The 20,100-nt window shown below is 39.2% G+C and overlaps 1 protein-coding gene across 1 annotated transcript; it reads left to right on the top strand.

Moving 5' to 3' along the window:
• The first annotated feature begins 292 nt into the window (after positions 1 to 292).
• On the top strand, positions 293 to 1,177 carry LOC114082085 (olfactory receptor 2AE1-like). The gene has a single exon (XM_027923504.2). The coding sequence runs from the start codon at positions 293 to 295 to the stop codon at positions 1,175 to 1,177; it is 885 nt and encodes a 294-aa protein (XP_027779305.2).
• The last annotated feature ends 18,923 nt before the right edge of the window (positions 1,178 to 20,100 follow it).

Below are 20,100 nucleotides of genomic sequence, written 5' to 3'. Positions count from 1 at the left end.
CACACACACATGTCTATATTTAGTAAGAAGAGTCATAAATTCTGGCCCTTAATAGAGTCTTGGAATTTCAAATGACCATGATCGTGATGACAAATTTTAGGTTTCTCTTGTTTTTAAAAAAAAGTGAATTTCAATAATTTCAGCTGCTGGATAATTACAAATAGAAAAAAAAAATCTCTTCACAAATGTTTTATTGAATCAAAAGAGCTTATCACCATGTACAAAGGATCCCATATTTCTGGCATCACACTTTGTCTGCACTCCCTGTTTCCCTAGGGAATGAGAAGGGAGCATGTGGCTGAGGAATCAGAAGTCTCTGGCAGACTTCATCCTTGAAGGGCTCTTCGATGACACCCCGACCCACCTTTTCCTTTTCTGCCTGACCATGGTGGTCTACCTTGTTGCACTGAATGGCAATACCCTCACCATTCTCCTCATCTGTGTGGATCATTGGCTTCACAACCCCATGTACTTCCTGCTCAGCCAGCTCTCCCTCATGGACCTGATGCACATCTGCACAACCATCCCCAAGATGGCTACCAACTACCTGTCTGGCAGGAAGTCCATCTCCTTCCTGGGATGTGCCACCCAGCACTTCCTCTATTTGTCTCTGGGTGGCGCTGAGTGTCTTCTGCTAGCTCTCATGTCCTATGACAGGTATATTGCCATCTGTCATCCTCTGCGTTACACTGTGCTCATGAGCAGGAAGGTGGTACTGATGATGGCCCTCACCTCATGGTTGGGGGCATCTCTAAACTCCCTAATTCACATAGTCATCTTGATGCACGTTCCTTTCTGTGAGACTCGGAAAATACACCAATTCTACTGTGAGTATCCAGCTGTCGTGAAGTTGGTATGTGTTGACATCACTGTATATGAGTCCACAGTGTATGTCAGCACCATCGTGCTTCTCCTCCTCCCCATCATCCTCGTTTCTACATCCTATGGCTTCATCCTGCACAGTGTCATTGAGATGCGTTCACCTGGGAGTAAGAGAAATGCCTTTGCCACTTGCAGCTCCTACTTCATTGTGGTCTCTATCTGGTTTGGTTCCTGCATCTTCTCATACATGAGGCCCAGGTCCCAGCGCACTTCACTGCAAGACAAAGTTGGTTCTGTGTTCTATAGCATCATTACTCCCACTCTGAAATTCTTTGATTTATACTCTCCAGAATAAGGATGTAGCTAAGGCTCTGAGGAGAGTGTTAGGGATACAGATCACCCAGTGATTGCACTCACAGTTGTCCCAAACAGAGAATGGAATAGAATAAGCTCCTTATGTTGATCTGAATAAACCTTTCAAGAATCCAGGTCTCTGATTCTCTTTGAATACTGCAGAAATAGGTGGCTTTTGTATAAATTCACTGTTTTAACTTGGTCTCAGGCATCTAAGCATCATGGGGCACATTTCACACCCCTAGAGAACTATGGGAAAAGATTAAAAATCTCTCCAAAGAAGACTTGCAAAGTTCAGTGACACTTCAACAAATATTAAATAAAGATATAAGGGCTTTTCCATTAATATTTTCATCCACAAAATAGATATAAATTATGCCACTCAAGAATATTTACGAAATATAAAATGAGAAGACCTTGCTTAATATCAGAAGCATGGGACATGAAGTGAAGGGTTTCTTGAAAGGAAAGGTGAAAGATAAGTTATGATGTTAGACTTGTAGAGTTTCCTGAATCAGTAAGTTTTTAGAAGGGAAGAATTGTTACATACAAAGTAATAGTACCTGTACATATTTTTTGTAAAATATGTATATATTTTTAATTTGTTTTAATTAGTTCTACATGACAGTACAATGTGTTTATGCACTTTGACATGCCATACATAGATGGGATATAATTTCTCATTTTTCTGAGTGTACCTGTTGCAGAATCATATTGGTCATGTAGTCACATATATACATACAGTAAGAATGTCTGTTTTTCCTACTACCTTTCCTATCACTACATCCTCTTTCCTCCCCTGCCATCACTTCCCTCTACCTAATCAAAGGTAATGCTATTCTTCCTGTGTCCCCTGCCTTATTGTGAAGTAGCATCCGCATATTAGGGAGAACATTTGGCCTTTGGTTTTGTGATATTGGCTATTTCACTTAGTATGATTTTCTCCAACTTCAACCATTTACTAATAAATGGCATAATTTCACTCTTCTTTAAAGCTGAGTAATGTTCCACTGAGTATATATAAAACACATTTTCTTAATCCATTCATCTATTGTGGGACACCTAGGTTGGTTCCACAGTTTAGCTATTGTGAATTGAGCTACTATAAACATTGATGTGGCTGCGTCACTATAGTATGGTGATTTTAAGTCCTTTGGGTATAAACCAAGGAGTGGAATAGCTGGGTGAAATGGTGGTAAAATACATATATTTGACAAATATTTACTGAGTCCTTTTTACTCCTATGATCTAAGTACTCAGTCATATATTTGGAATTTGCATTTATGAAATTTTTCATTCTTTTTAATATATTTTTTAGTTGTTGATGGACCTTTGTTTTATTCATTTACTTATATTCAGTGCTGAGATTCAAACCCAGTGCCTCACACATGCTAGGCAAATGCTCTACCACTGAGCCACATGCCAATATCCAAAAATTCAACATTCTTTAAACATAAATTTGTGATTTGTTTTGTCTCTATTGGTCCAGCCATATTAAGTAGTGATATTATTTTTTTTAATTTCAAAGGTTGGAAATACTTTTCTGTTTTCTGAGAATTTCTAGCCCCATTATTTGGAATCATAACTCTGTGGATTAGAGTCTGTCACTTGCTACCACTGTGATATATAGTAAATTAGTCTCTCTAGTCACATTAATCACAGGTCTTTATCTAGAATACTTGGTTCATTTGAATTATGAGTTGAGAATATTAGTTCTGAGCAGATAGATGGATTCCGGGTGATATTAGCAGGAAATAACTGTGTTGAAGTGATGTTGGAATGATGAGAAAATAGTGGGAGAACCCATCTTGAAGTCTATGTCCCCATATTCACCTACTATAAATTGTGGGGAGCCAAAATGAATGACCACACCTTCCAGTCCTGATGCCTCAGATTCTGACCAACTACTACATTCACTGTGGCTTGGGCGGAGTCTAGCTCAAAGCAAGTGTTCTTCTTTTTGGGATGTTCCCCTAGGGTTGAGTTTCAATCACCTTTCCCTTGTATTCCTGCTCCTCCTGAAGGTTTTTGGATAGAACTTTCTAAACAAGAGTCCCCCCAATGAAAGCTCACCTATGAACCTGTCCCTCTCTCTCCTCAGCCTCTCCTGACTTTCTCTTGCTCTCCCTTTTAGAGAGCCTGAGGCTGAGGGCTGGGGAAGCCATCATGAAGATTGTGTAAAATAAATTGTGTCTATGTTTTATTTGGTGTCCCTGCAAATTCACATCAGTGATCCTAAGTTCAGCTGCCCACACTGATGTGGGCGGCAGGTGGTGCCCAGAACCAGGGACCGCTCAGAGTGAATTTCCAGGTAGACTGAGTGAATGTACTTTAGAAATTCATTGAACTGTGTTTTGGGGTTGTAGAAGAAGAAAGCATTCTGAGAGTCAGAGATGTTAAAGAAATAATGGGCAGTTCCATGTTTTCAGAAAAAGAAATTTACTTAATGATCCTGGAGATTCTAATCAACTGGAGAGGAAAACAAGTCAGGAGGGCCCAGCTGGCTCAATTCCTGAAACAGTTAATGACATATGCCTGTGGCTTAGTGATGAAGAGTCACCAGATTTGCGTACTTGGGAAAGGATAGGTAGAAAAGTTCTAAAGGCTGCCTCTCTGCCAAGCTATCTAAGAGTACAATAGAAAATATTCAAAAGGTCTGAACTGCTTTAAGAATGTTTCATTTTGAATATGGAGAGGAGGGGCAGTGGTCTTCAGAAGACTTGTTAAAAGGGCTCCAGAAAGCAATTAGAAGTTTGGAGTCAGAGAAGTGGCCCACGGCTGCTCCCAGGTGGTTTTCTCTATCTGTAGTGGGACTGAGGGCCAAGTCAATTCTCACCCAGTCTGTAGCTCACGTACCACAGACAGATGACCTTAGGGCAAGACCTAAAACCAAACATTCATTCACAGCTGTACCAGACAGAACCAGTGATTTAGAAGTGTGCCAACTGAACTGGATGGTAGGGGTGTGTGCTAGAGAGGAAACTAGCCCTGATGGGGTCTCTGTGAGGCTGACTCAAGATGGAGGAGAAGAAAATGGACAGAAAGATACTGGTGAAGGTGAGCCACAATATGAGGAAACTCAGTCAGAGGGTGAGAATGATCTAGAGGAGGTTTTGGTAGATTATGTCTGACTGTCGCCACACCCACCATTTGGATCTGTCCACTCTCCTCTGGGAGAACAAGGTTTAATAACTACTCTGAATTGGCAGTAGCCATGCTTACACCCCTCCACCATTGCCTTAGAACAGCACAGGAAGCAGGGGAGGACATTACAGGTTTTCAGCTTTTTCCAATCTTTGAGCAGATTAACTAGTAAAATCAGTGTGTCTGTATTCATGCTGCAGTTTCTTTTAAGACTCTAAAGGAGCTCAAAAAATGCTTGCTGTCCAAATTCAACTTTGTTCAAAGTCAACTTGATTCCTTATGCAAAGAGCCTTTACCCCCACATGACTGGATTTCTATGGCCAAATTTTTTTATGGAGGAGGGGGCAACTACTTCCATTGGTGGTCTCACTGAACTGATTATTGCACTGAACAGGCTGAGAGACACTGGAGACAAGGCTGTGATGCCCCCTTGGAGATGTTAACTGGAACTGGAGAATTTACAGATCTGGAAAGGCAATTAAATTATTATCTTGCCATAAATGGTCAAATTACTGCATGTGCCAAAAGGACATGGAGAGAGCTACCTAATTGGGGTGAATCAACTTTGAATTTTAGTCAGATCAAACAGGGGTCAGAGGAGCCATTTTCAGATTTGGAGGAATATCTATACCAGGCAGCAAAGAGATCAATAGGAGACTTGGATGCCTCTGAGTACCTAGTCAAGCAGCTAGCATTTGAGAATGCTAACAAAGTATGCAAAAAAGTGGATGTGTAACCGATGTGAATCTGCAATATGTATATGGGGTAAAAATGGGAGTTCATAATCTGCTTGAATCAAATGTATGAAATATGATATGTCAAGAGCTTTGTAATGTTTTGAACAACTAATAAAAAAATAAAAATAAAAATAAATAAATAAATAAAGTTTGTCAAGAAATCCTTCAACCCCATTGAAAAAGGGGGATGGTCTCCAAGTTCATTGCCTTTGTGTGGATGTGGGTCACACACAGCTACAGGGCGTAATGCTCGCCGCAGCTTTAAAGCAGGTATTACAACCTCAGTCTCAGAGGTGCCATTCTCATGAGTGCTGTTCCAATTTTGGTAGAACTGGGCAAATGGCTTGGGACTATGGATCTCTGCACAATAGGGCAGAGACCTCTCCCATTTGCACAGGTGGCACTAACAGGGAGATGACTGCATGGCATGGGAAGTTTTGGATAGATATGGCAGCGGTGGTTCACAGCCAATTCAGCCTTCACCTCTGCCTTCTTTGGGGCCAGAAAACTGAGAGCTGGGCCTGCTCTGGGCCCACCAAACTGTAGGGGCACTGCAATATACACTGGAAGAGGAGTTGCAGACTCTGACGTCATCAGGACTGGCCATGCCAGCTCATCAGTATTAGCAGCCAACTCCACCTAGACTGTACACTATGATCAACCTTGGGAGTTACTTTAATGCCTGAAATGTGGCTAAACGAGTCCCTACTGGGGTTCATGGACTATTACCCCAAATAGCATAGGCTGAGTTTGGGGGTGAAACTACTTTAAAATGGGAATTCAGGTGCTGCCAGGAGTGATTGATTCAAACTTTAGAGATAAAATTGAAATTATTGTGCAATCAGAGCCCGCTGCTTAGCTCTCTTTAAGAGATGATTGGCACAGCTAATACTCCTGCCTTGTCACTCCATGGATGGCCCAGAGTAGACCTCAACTTCTGGGTCCCCAGACCAAGTGTACTGGGCTCAATTAGTTCAGCAAGAATGCCCTCTACTGGATCTTAAAGTTAATCATAAAAAATTCAGGTACCATAGATACTGGGGATGATAGCTCTGTTCTATCTAGTAGATTATGGCCTAAGAGGTGGCCTTTACATATTGCGCCTGCCAACATGGAGGGGATAGGTCAGATCTCTCAGCCTGCACAAAGTGCTCAATATCTTCACTGGGACAATAAAGATGGTAACTCTGGAATTTTCAAGGCTTATGTTTTAGACTTCTTGGAAGTAAATTTGTGGGGCTATGATATTCTGAGCAGCTTAGGTTTGTTAATAGTAACTTCAAATTTTATCATGTTTTGGGGGGGACTTAATCAAACATTTTTTCCCTAGGGAAATAGAGGAAAATTTACAAGGGTATTTACCTACAACTCAATCTTCCCAAGAGAGACTAACTAATGCACCCAGCCAAAACTTTTGATAGTTCCCCTAACTTTATCCCCAATGCAGAGAACAGCAGAAAAAAATTCATTGGCTCATAGAAGAGCCAATCTGGGTTAGTCAGTGGCCCTTGGCAGGGGAAAAACTTTAAATACCCACATGTTAGTTCAGGAACAACTTCAGGCAGGCCATTTACAACCTATGCTCAGTCCTTGGAACATCTTTGTAATTAAGAAAAAATCTGGCAACTGGAGATTATTACAAGATCTCAGGGTAATTAATTGTGTTATCAAGCCCACGGAGCCTTACAACAAGGGCTTCTTTTTCCTAAAGCTATCACTTTGGATTATCTTTTAATAGTAGTAGATTTAAAAGATTGTTTCTTTTCCATACCATTATGGCCAGATGACTGCAAAAGATTTGTCTTTAGTGTCCAAGCAATAAATTTTTAAAAAACCAGTTAAAAGATATTGCTGGAAAGTGTTGCCTCAGAGAATGTGTAACAGTCCTACCCTTTGTCAAAATTTTGTGGTATACACCATCATGCCTGTGAGGGAGAAATTTCCTGATGCATATATTATTTACTTTATGGATTATATACTTTGAGCTCATGTTAATTCAGATGTACTCCTAAATTTCTTTGCCCAGTTAGAGACCTCACTCACAGCAATGTGTTTGTGCATTGCACCTCAAAATGTACAGAGGATATCTCCTTTTCAATATCTAGGTCATGTGATTGAAGGGCGTAAATTCTGTCCTCAAAACATACAAATTAGAGTCAAGGAGTTGACATTCTTAAGGATTTTCAAAAACTATTAGGTGATATAAATTGGCTGAGGCCATCTTTAAATCCAACTCCTTCAGATTTAAGTCCTTTATTCCAGATATTACAGGGAGAGCCTTCTCCAGCTTTTCATCAGCTCAGAGCAGAAGTAAGAATGGCTTTGAGGAAAGTTGAAATTGCTATTAAAAACGCTCACCTTATTAGAATTAACCCACAAGGGCCTTCATATTTATTGATATCACCACTACTTAATCTCCTACAGGAGCAATATGGGAGTTATTGAGTGGATTCATTTAGCTTACTCTTCTCAAAGGTCTTTAACTCCTTTTCATGATTTTGTTGCTCAATTAGTTATCAAGGGCAGAGTTTTATAGCTGGTTGGATCAGAACTTAATATTATAATCATTCCATTTTCTGCCCAACAGAATGATTGGCTTTTCCAAACTTCTAATAATTGGCAAGTAGCTTTTGCTAATTTTCCTGCTCAGATAGAAAGTCATTATTCTTGTGATAAAATTATTCAATTTGCCTTTGTAACTACACTTATTTTTCCAAAGATTGTGTATGCACATCCAATAGATGGAGCACTACTGGTATTCACTGATGGCTCAAGCTCAGGGAAAGCAGGTTTTATAGTCATGCTCATAGAGAGGTGGTACAAACCTTATCTTCTTCTGCCCAATGAGCAGAACTTCAAGCTCTCATTTGTGCTTTATGTCTTTTTTGCAAATGAGTCCATCAATATTTATCCTGACAGTTTATATGCAGTTTGAGTTGCAAAAAATATTGAAACTTCAACTATTGGGTATACACCATCACAAGAATTATTTAATTTGTTTCATACCCTCCAAAGGACAGTAAAAATGCAAAAACACCCATGTTTTATAGGCCCCATATGGCCCCACAGTAATCTTCCAGGGCCTTTAACATCATGTAATGATAAGACTGATAAATTGGTTGCTGTTTGTCAGCAAATATCTTCATATGACTGTGCAGAAGCATTGCATTCTTTGCATCATCAAAATGCTCCTAGCTTACATAAAAAATTTAATATTACTAGAGAGCAACTTTGTCAATTTGTATGTCACTGCCCCCAATGTGTTATACACACTCAATTTTTACCATCTGTGGTAAGTACCCATGGATTAAAACCAAATCAGTTATGGCAAATGGATGTAACTCACATTCCTCAATTTAGTAAGCAATTTTATGTACATGTAATTGTAGACATTTATTCAAGATTTATCTTTGCCACAGCTCATGCAAAAGAAAATACTCAACATGCTATTTCTCATTGCTAGCTGCTTTTGCAGTATTAGGATGTTCTTTACAAATTAAAACATAATGCACCAGCTTATGTTAGCTCCTCTTTTCAACAATTTTGCCAAGAGTTTCATGTTGACCATAAAACACATATTCCTTACAACACTCAAGGTCAAGATATTGTAAATCAAGGTTGTTTATCTATTAAGCTACAATTACAAAAATTAAAAGGGGGAGATAGGACTAAGACCCCCCCCCCAAATAACCTCAATCATACTCTGTTCAATTTTTAATTTTTAAAACTGTGACTCAGAGTGTCACACTGCAGCAGAGCAACACAGGTCTTTCACAACAACAGGCCCTTTAGGCCAAGTTTGGTGGAAAGATTTACAAACTTGTCAATGGAGAGGACCAGATCCAGTCATAATGTGGGGCAGAGGTCATGCTTGTATTTTCCCAGAAGGAGCTTTTCTTCCTCTTTGGGTACTTGAATGTGCCATCAGGCATGGAGGACCTAGAACCAAGGTTCAGATGACTGAGTATTGACCCAGAAATGCCAGACGTGATTCTCCACCAAGAGAAACTCTTGAAGGAAGAGGGGAAAGAAGATGGCCCAGAGAGACCCAATGGTGAAGCTACCCTCATGGAAAGAGCTAAAGAATCTGATGCTGCAGGCTGAGCAAATGATTCAGCAGCAAGGAAAAACTCAGTCTCCAACAATGATGGTTGCCACAATACTAGCTCTATTGAGCTAGGTTTCCAAGAACTGTTGAGTTTTTAACATTTATATAAATGGCATCAGTATGCATGCATCTACTGTCAATTGCTTTCTTTTGTGAACACTACAGCTTTGAGATTAATACATTTTAAGATTTTGAAATCCAATTCATTCATTTTAATGGTTGGGATATGTAGTACCTCCCATGATATGAATAAACTGCAAAAAACTAAAAATTTTGTGCTTCAAAGGACACTATCAAGAAAGTGAAAAGATATCTACAGAAAAGAACAAACATGTTACAAAGCATAATCTGATAAGAAACTGTGTAAAGAATATATGAATAATTATTTTTCACTTAGTTTATTAAAAATTCTTTTTTTCTTTTATTTTTAATTTGTTCCAATTAGTTATACATGACAGTAGAATGCATTTTGACACATTGTACACAAGTGGAGCACAAGATGTCCTTCCTCTGGTTGTATATGGTACAGACTCACACCAGTAAAATTCTTAAGCCTCAAAACAAAAATACAAATGCTTCAGGTAATTGTGGGCAAAAGACATGGATAGATATTTCTTCAAAAGAGTGAATCTGACTTTTCATTCCTATGTACATAGTTGAATACCTAATAGTGAATTTCCATATCATGTACATCCACAAGCCTGGGATCCTAATTAGAATAAGGTATGCTTCATGCTTTTATAAACATATCATGCATAACTAAAAAGAATAAATAAAAAAGTGATTAACATTGCTCAGTATCAGTAACCAACAGGAAAATGCAAATAAAAACCACATAAGATGCCATCTCACATCCACTACAATGTCTAAAATAAGAGATGGAAACATGAAGTGTTAGGAAATAAATGAAGTAATTGGAATTTTCACACATTTTTGGAAAGTATATAAATGATACAGCTATTATGGAAAACACTGACAGAAGTACTTTGTAAGGCAGCAATTTCACTCCTGAGTATACACTCAGATAAAATTGAAAACTAGGAAAAAAAGAAAAAAAAATGAAAACTAGAGTTCACAAACAAGTTTCACACTAATGTTCATAACGGCATCAATCACAATAGCCAAAAGGTGTAAATAACACAAATGTCCATAAACTGATGAAAAGATAACTAAATTGTGGTATATCTATACAATGGAATATTATATGGCCATAAACATGAAGTACTGATATATATTTCACTTGGAAACAGAATGCTAAATGAAATCACTTTGCATCACAAAAGACCACATATTACATGTCTCCATTTTTATAATGTATACATCATATGCAAAGCTAAAGAGATAGAAAATAGAGTAGTGTTTGTTTAGGGTAAATGATTTTGAAAGCTGACAGTTAAAAGATAATGAGATTTCTGAGTTTTGAAAATGGTGATGGCTGCATGTATCATTTAACATGCTAAAAATTATGGAATTTTACATTTTAAGGAATCAAAAGTATGTAAATAATATCTTAATGAAGTTGTTATTTTAAAAGAAACGGTAATCCACATACTAAATTGAGAAAAATTGGAAGGAGGACATCTGAACCAAGGATGTTCTTGGCTTTTTTTCACAAATGGATCTTGTGGATTGTTGAGGGAATTGACATTAATTCCAAAGGATGTGCTAATGATCACAACTATGTTGTAGCTCCCCAAAATTCTGAGTAGAGAAAGAAATGTAAAATTTTAATCTGTACTGCTTTACTCTCCTACTACACATGCTGGAAGAAGTGCGACCAGCACATTCACACACTGTCAGAAATATCTGTTGAACAAATGACTAGTCCATGCTCCTATCAAATGCCATGAGGCACCTGCCCCTGTTCCAGGGGAGTTAGGGACACTAGGGTAGTGAGCTCAAGGAGTTCAGTCACAGAGAGACAGACACCCATAATCAGATAAATTACATCAGAGAGTGGAATGTAGATGATAAAAGTGATTAAGTACAGAGCTTCAGCAGGACCAGGGTGTTATAATAGACTCCTGCTAGGGGATCCAAGATAGGTGACCTTGACCTAGGTCCTGCCTAAGCACAGTCTGTGCCCAGAGCTGATTCCTCTCTAGCACATCACATAACAGCAACACCCTGTTCTGAGAGGCAGAAACTTGTCCCCCCTTCTCTGCACCCACTGCTACAGCTTCTGAGAGGTCCTGCACTCCAAGACCCAAGATGGCCCCAAGGACAGAATCTCCCAAAAGGGAATGAGTAAGAATATCCTCAATTAAAACATTGAAAATCTCCTCAAAATGTACTTGGATGGTCTCACAACTTGGTGAACATATTCTCTCAGATTTCCCAAGACAGTATCAGTGGTTGTTCATGGGTCAAAATAACCCATTTTATAAAACAAATGATATGGTAGTTGTAATCCGTATTCTTTCAGGACCTTATCTCCGTTGAGACTGGAGGAAGAAGTGGTGGAAATATTTCATATTTTGTATTTTGCTGATATTCTCAGTACAACCATGAAGAGATTTGTTGTTCCATAGCCTGCATTGTATCTTTCTTTTTAAAATTTTTTTTAAATAATTTTTTTTAGTTGGACAGCATGACTTTATTTTATCAGTTTATTTTTATGTGGTGCTGAGGATAGAACTCAGTGCCTTACACATTCTGGGCAAGCACTCTACCACTGAGCTACAATCCTAGCCCTGCATTGTATCTTTCTATCCCTGCTCAATAGGTACCAGAAACTTCCCATAACCAACATTCCCTATGCTCCACCCTCAACTTCTGAGTGATCACGTTCTTCATTGGAAAACAAGTTTTGACTTACATAATATTCACATTGACGATCAAGCAGATAAACTAATTCTGTTTTCTGTACACAGATGTCCCAGCACCCTCCCTCATCCTAGGAGCCTCTCCTCCTTGGGTGGCCCATTGTGGTTGTGACTCCACACAATTGCTTTTGTCTGTTCAGGGGAGTAGCTCAACAGTGGTAATTTCAGTTCCCTGGCAGGCTACTGGAAGGTCTTAAAATAGCTCAGAACCCCAGAGCTGCCTGCTACTTACTCCTTCACAGTGACAGTCTCGCCTTTCTTCACTTCCTGACTCAGGTACTTCACCAATGCGTCTCCATATTGGTTAATGATGGGGAACATCTAAGCACAAAACACAACTCCACCCACAGTTAGAGGAGAATCGAATCCCTGAGGCTCTGGTTTTCCCAGGATTATAAAGTATGAGATATTTATAATGAATCAAAAAATATCTCTTCTAGGACATAAAGACAAAAGGTCATTTGAAATTTGTCATTAGTTCTTTTTATTTATCCATATAATAAGTTTCACTTTGACATAATTATAAAAGCATGGAAAATAATTTTGCACTTCTCCAATTGCTTGACATGTTGAACATTTTTTCTTATATTCATTGGTCATTCTTGTATTTCTTCTTTTGAGAAGGGTCTGCTCAGTTCTTTTGCCCATTTATTGATTGGGTTATTTGGTTTTTTGGTGTTAAAATCATTGAGTTCTTTTTATATCATGAATATTAACACTGTAAATGAAGTGCAGGGGACAAAGATTTTATACCCTTCTGAAGGTTCTCTGTTTATGCTTTCAATTATTTCTTCTGATGTGAAAGGTTATTAGATTAGAGAAAAATTAATGACAAGTAAATTATTAAGTTCTTACAAATGCGTAAGATGCAAGAGACAGCTGGGGGTGTATCAGTGGAGACTCAGCCCTGCGTGCTCTTTCCACTCAACCATATGGCCTTTATGGGCCATGCCAGTTAGGCAGGATGATGTGGCCAGCTCTGCAGTTTTGAGGACTTGATGAGAGAAGATGAAGAGGGAGGAAGAGGCAAAGCCTTCTCCCACTTGCTTATAGAACACAAGAACTACAATAATACCTCTGGAGCTGCTTTCACCAAGCATTATTAAGAAAATGGCTGCTGAAATTAGCTGATATCACCCTAGCAGATTATGAAGTACACAAGGTCATGGAAACACAGTGGTTTAAAAATGTACTTGACATCCATTCATCAAAGTCAGTAGAATGGGGTAGGCAGAGAAATCCCTGTGTACACTTCTATTGAAAACTCCTAATTGACAGTTAAAAACAAATGAAATCCCCAAGATTTTACATTTGCAGAGAAAGTTAAAATAAAGGAGAGCAGAGATTATATCATTTCCTAATCTGTTCATCTCTCTCTCATCTTTTCTTTTAAATGTACATAATAACCCTCAAATTTATATAAAGGTCACTTTTAATAAAGTGATAAACTTGAAAGGAGATAAAGCTAGGCATGGTGCACATTTTAGAAAGGTCTGACTTAATACCTCCTATGTAGTTTTAAAGGCTCCTAATGAAGAAAAATGGAAAAGGGGGTAGAGGCTGGGCACTGGAGAGAAGGTGAGGCCAAGAGTTTTTGGGTCATCAGAGACTGAGAAAAGTCAGAAGTGACTTTTTGGCCATGAATCTTGACACTTGGTGAAATATGGGACCCTTGGCAGGAGGAGGAGCCCCTAAGAGCTTTATGATAATTAATTCCTAGTAATAGCTCTGGGATGGCATTGTCCTCTTGCCCTGGAGTGCCACATCCAACAAGTCTACCCAAGGGAAGTTTCCAAAATACTCACCCCCACATTTTCCCATACTTTTCATGACATTGGATGTCATACTGCCAAAAACCCTGGGTGGAGAAACAAGAGAATTTATATTGTTATTTTGAAAATATTGAACCCTGCTTCTAATTGAGGAACCAATGATTCCAATCCCTTGAAATCAGACTGGAATATGGTCCATAACTGGCAGTTAGAGGGAAGCCCTTAATTCTAAGACATCCAAAGGCAAAGAAGAGGAAAATAAATGGGATACTAGAAAAGGGAATTTAGAGACCATCTTGAATTTTCTTTAAGTATTGTACATATTGAAGAAATTATCCTCTTTTTTTAGACAAGGTATTGCCATGTTTTCTATAATGACCTTGAATTTGTGATTCTCCTGCCTCAGCCTCCAGAGTGGTTGGGACTACCGGTGTGTGCCACAGTTTCACTAATTATCCTTGAGTATGAATATGAAGTATGAATATGAAATCTACCTTTCTGTATCATTTTCTCATGTGCAAGGACTGTTTCTGAAATCCTGCCAACTTTGAATCATTCCCTCCACCTGGATGTGAAAAAAACCAAAGCTGAGAGAAAGTGAGTGCATTTCCCAGGGACATTCGCAAGGACACTTCACTCATTATTTTTTCCCAGATCTTTTTCATTTCTCTCATGAATCTCCCTAGAATACTGGGGAAATTAGGAAGTTCAAGGCACCAGTCACCTTTAAGTTAACCATGTTGATGTGATTAGTTTAGCTGGCTTTTTCACTACTGTGACCCTGACAAGAAACATGTAGAAAACTAAGATTTACTGGGCTCACAGTTTCAGAGGTCTCAGTTCATACATCTCTGTTGCTGTGGTCTGAGGTGAGGCAGAATAACATGGCAGAAGAGTGTGACAGAATAAAGCAGCTCAGGACGTGGCATCAGGAAGCAGACAGAGACTCCACTAACCAGGGACAAAATGCATACCCTGAGGCCAGGCCCCCAGTGACCCACCTCTTCCACCAACACCCTACCTGCTTACAGTTGCCCCCAGTTAATCCTTATTGAGGAACTCCAACTCACAGTGAGAGAAAGTGAGCACATTCGTTTCTTCCCAACTCCATTTAGAGAGCCCCCCTTACCCCAAAGTCATAATGGTGAGCTAAGAGAAGTTGAGACTCCATGCTCCAATTCTTAGGTTTATACTCAATACACATTCCCAGACTTGAGTGCTCCTGCAAGGTCCAGCCTGGCATTCTGCCAGGGCATTTCATTTGCATGGCTCTTTGGTATGTTGGCCCTTCCTTAATGTAGTATTTCCCAGTCTAAAAAGGGTGTGTGTGTGATATTTTGATGTTACTTTGATGAAGATATTTTGCTTAACACAGTCTATTCAATCACAGAAGGGCCCACTTGGAGCCTCTGGTGACATTTTTTCTTACAACTTGGTAATAAAACTTTTGGGCTTTTCCTTCTTTGCATGCCATGCTCCCAGTTCAACATCCAGCCATTCTTTAAAATTGACTTCATATGGATCCTTGGAAGCAGTAATAATATTCTTCTGTTGAATGGCAAATGTACCATTTTGAAACAATGAGACTTCCCACTACCTCACACAAATATGAGCCATGTTGAGTGTCACCCAAGTCTGTTGTCAGACAATCTGGTTGAGTTGAGCCAGAGGGAAGACTGAGTTCCCTATGTCCTCTGAGTGCCACAGCAAGGAATGAATGACTGAGGAATCATCTCCAGGCCATTCTCCCTCTCATTGAGTCTGTTCTGCCAACTGGTGATGCTCAGACAGCAGCGCAGAGCCAGGCATGCTCATGTTCACCAAGGTGGCCAGTCACAGCACAGTTTGTTTATTGACCCCCATGCATCAACTCCCTTTGTATGAAAACCCACAAAGGCTGGTGATCCTTTGGCCTGGCTGGCCAGCAACTCAGATGTGTCATACTCACAGCCCCATGCCAGAGTGTTCTATGTCATACAACCCCTGCCCCACCATCCCAAAAGATGAGAGAAATATGGAAAAAATAAATGGTGTACAAGAGAGTCCTGGCAGCTATTTTAACCATGAAACAGCTAGTTCTGCAAAAGTGGCCACGTAGTGGCAGAGGAGAAAACTGTGGCATGGACAAATGGCCCAGCACGCTCTGTAATTCCTCTCATCTACATGGAGGGGGACCCTCCAAAGTTCAGGAACTGTCCTGTTGACTGAGAAGAAAATATGCAATATAAAATAAGAACCCATAATGTGTTCCAGACAGTTTCAATAAGAACTTGCTGCTGCTTTTTAGAGGAGAATGTTTCAGGCAGTGTAGTTTTCATATATTCTGTACAAATCCTGCCATTAAATACAATAAAATTCAATTACATCAACTCATTAGAAAATGTTATCAGAGAGGATTATGTTGCCACAACACCCTGAATTAGTACTTTTCTTTTAGAGACTCAAAGCCATATCTCTATTTTCCTTTTTCATGCTATTGTGATTCATTATTCTTAAGAGTGAAATTGGGACAGAAGTCACACATGGCCTGTGTGGAATCTCTCCTACCCACACATCAAAATATCCTCTTTCCTTCTGTTACATGATGCCAGCATCCCATTAAGAGCAATTTCCCTACTAGATGGTATAGATTCATGCTTTCATGCTGGAGTGTAGATGGAAAGAAAAAAGAAAAGCCCAGTTGGGTTTGGGGTGTTTTTCAGGCTTCTAGTAGATTTTTATATGGGGGGTAAATAAGTCTCTTTATGATGCTAATCTCCCAGAGAAAGGAAAGATAATACAAAAGGAAAGAATAAAATTTCTTAAAATTTCTGTCAGTTTTTTCTGTTCTAGACACTCATGATTTAGATGTAAAAAGGTCTATGAATTTCAGGGTGGAAAAATTGAGTTTTAGGAGGGAGTGATGTGCTAGGAAAGGTTCACAGAAAAGAGGGAATTGTTCAGTCAGCCTCCCAGGGAGTCTGAGGGGCTATGGTGCATTGTACAAATTGTTCTACAGCCAGGAGGGTGCAGGAATCACCATATTAACAGGTATAGTCCTTCAGAATGTCTTTTTCCAGAAAGCCTAGAAGATGAAGAGACAAAAATCCAAGCAAACTGGTTTTCCCCAGAATTCTCAAAGCTTAAAAGGGCGAGGTTCCCACTGCATGTGATAAGAACTTACCCATTAGCTGTATATGGTGAATTCTGGTTCATCACTCTAGGTGCAAACTCAGAGCCAATCAGATTATTCCTGGGAACACACCTCACCATAAATCCCTAAACCCACAGGAATATGGATTTCAGAACAGGGAGGAGCTCGAGCAGTCTGCCTAAGATCAATAGAAAATTCTTAAGTGTTCATACCAATTTCAATTCCATCATCTATTTTGATCTTCCAAATAGTTAAGGAAAACAGGAACCTGATTAGGCCACCAACTCCAGGCTTCTGGAGGAGAAAAGGCTGGACAGTGACTCACAGATAGAAAGCATAAGGCTGATAGCCAGGAGGACCCGGGTCTCTACAGAAGAATTCAGGGTCAAGTTCTTCACCACTTTCCTTCATCAGTTTTGAATTCTGTATCTTTCTTTCAGCCATATGGGGTGCCCTTTGCAGAAATGTGCCTGCACAGTGTCCCTTCTGTGACAAGCTATGATTCAGTGAGGCCAGTTTTGTGCTGGGGAAGGAGGTGAGGCCAGAGATGAATCCAGTGGAAAAGCCACCTTTGCATCTCCTGGAATTAGAGGGGTCAAGTGTCTTCTTTGCAGTTGGCAAAGAATCATGCACTCTCCTACTTTGACCTTTGTTTGAAAACAGGGACTTAAAGATGCTGCCTTCGGTAAAGACAAGGACTCTGGGGCCTGCAGCTGTACAATGAGTAACTAAAAGCAAGATAAAGCTTGGCATTCTGCCTTCATTCCGTATCCTTTTCTAAATATTTGTGACTGCTCAGCTCTGCACATAAACATGTTAATAATTTAAGGAGTGCTCAGTTAAAAACTAGCAATAGATTACAAATTTATCTAATCTATCTTATCCCCCTTGAAGATTGAGGCAAGACTGAAGGGGCATTCAACTCTCCGCTTTTTAAAAAATATTCTTTTTAGTTGTAGATGAACAAAACACCTTTGTTTAATTTATTTATTTTTATGCAGTGCTGAGGGTCAGACCCAGTGCCTCACACATGCCAGTCAAGTGATCTACCACTGAGCCACAACCCCAGCCCCTCAACTGTCAGCTTTTACAGTATATTGTTTCAGAACCCCAGGGTGGTTCCCAGAAGTCTTCAGTCATTGTTCATTTCCTTCCAGGAAAGTCAGAGACTTTTAGACAGATAAACAAAAGGAGTTTATTCCCTTAACAGGAGCAATCATCTCATGGGACCACACTGCCTCTTTTAGGATTCCAGGTCTGGTAGATAAACATCCTGAACAATAAATAAAATTTATTCCTTTCAAGTGATAAGGACTTCTCAGGAGCCACCTAACAGTGCTAGAAGTGAGATAGTTTGGACAAGACTGCTTAACAATGCATACCTCTTCCCCACTGTCCCGATTCTGTTTCTATTTAAACCTTCGGGTCATGCCAGCACCTGAAAGACATGACTTAAAACATGGATCCCCTTGTCTTTCTGGTGTAGCTAAATTGACTAAAGTTCTTTTCTTGATTTTTGCGATTACTCTTTGGATTTTGGGGGATGTGGTGAGTGGCTAGACCTGGATTTTGTATCTGGCATGGGACTCCTGTAATTCTTTCAATTTTTATTTTGTGGAAAATTAAGAAATCACTGTGTAATCAATAGTGCCAAAGGTTATGTGATATTATGAGAAACTCAAGTGAAGCCACTGGCATTAATCTCCTGCTGCTGTATTTTTGTTTTTGTTGTTGTTATAGGTGGACACAATATCATTATTTTATTTTTCTGTGATGCTGAGGATCAAACCCAGTGTCTCATGTATGGTAGGTGAGCATTCTATCTCTGAGCACAACCCCAGTCCCATACCTGTGTATTTACAAAACATGAGAACTTTGTCAACACAAGCTCCATCCATATATCTTTGCCCACACAGGTTCCTCTGCCTAGAATATTTTTGTGCCTCATAAAAGACTCCTGCTGAGCCTCCAAAATCCAGCTCTTATAGCACCTATTTTGGTAGAGTCTTTCCTTACTAATCTCAAAGAGTAGGACAACTTATTCTTTGTCTGTAATCCTCAAGACTCTATATGCTGAGGTAGGAGGATCATGAGTTCAAAACTAGTATCAAAACTCAATGATACCATGAGCATCATAGCTAAAACCTGTATCAATAAATATATATCATATATCATATAACATATAATATATAATATATATGTGGAATGTAGTAGAAAGAATTGGTCATTACCCTATGTGTATATATAGTTACATGACTGGTGTATGTCTACATCATGTACAACCAGAAGGATAAGAAGTTGTACTCCATTTTTGTATAATGTGACAAAATGTGTTCTTCTGTCATGTATAAATAATTAGAACAAACAGTAAAGTGTTGGGGATGTGGCTCAGTGGTTAAAAACCTCTGGATTCAATCCCTGGCAGCAAAACAAATAAATAATTAAATAAATGAATAAAGGCTGCACCATTAGGAGTTGAAGATGGACTACAAATATGTTTCTTGCTTTCCAGAATCAATAAGGGAGATAGGGTGGGAATATGAAATCTAAACTAGAGATACAGTAATAACTACCTCAGTAGAGTGTTACAAATTATGTGCTTCAAAAATTGCAGAAGGACACTATGAATATACTTTTCCAGCAATGCAAAAAATCACAGTGGGTTAACTGTATCTATCTTACTATTTAATTTGAATTTCTGAAAAAGCTCCATGTATTCAGTGATTGTGATGATCAAAAGATTGAGCTTTGACTTTCACTGATTCAGTACTATATATCCCCTTAAATGGGCATAGAGGCTTCAGATAAATTTTATAAGGATATGTTTATTGACTTTCTCATTATAAAACTTATCACAGCATATTTCAAAGAACGCATCATATATCAATGTCACTACAAAAGCCACCACAACCACCCTCATTTTCCTTAAAAATTGTTGACAAATTTGGTGATAATTATTGATTCTCTGATCAGAGCTCACGAGGAGCTGCCAGGACTAACTGGCAGTGAGAGGAGAGAGACCATTAGACCCAGAAAGGGTGAGTCTTTACATCTGGCACTGAGGTGGGCACCTCCTTTCCATCACAAAATAGATAATACTCTGCAAAGACCTTGAGCAAGCTCAGCAAAGGTCCAGCATCTCTTATCATTCATCAATTGAGGAATATAGAGTCAATCTTCATTTTGAGTTTTCTTCACAAAATAC

This window comes from Marmota flaviventris, assembly GCF_047511675.1.
Source record: "Marmota flaviventris isolate mMarFla1 chromosome 19 unlocalized genomic scaffold, mMarFla1.hap1 SUPER_19_unloc_1, whole genome shotgun sequence".
Lineage (NCBI taxonomy): Eukaryota > Metazoa > Chordata > Mammalia > Rodentia > Sciuridae > Marmota > Marmota flaviventris.
Note: the sequence above shows the minus strand (reverse complement) of the source record. Positions and strands in the feature narration are given on the sequence as shown.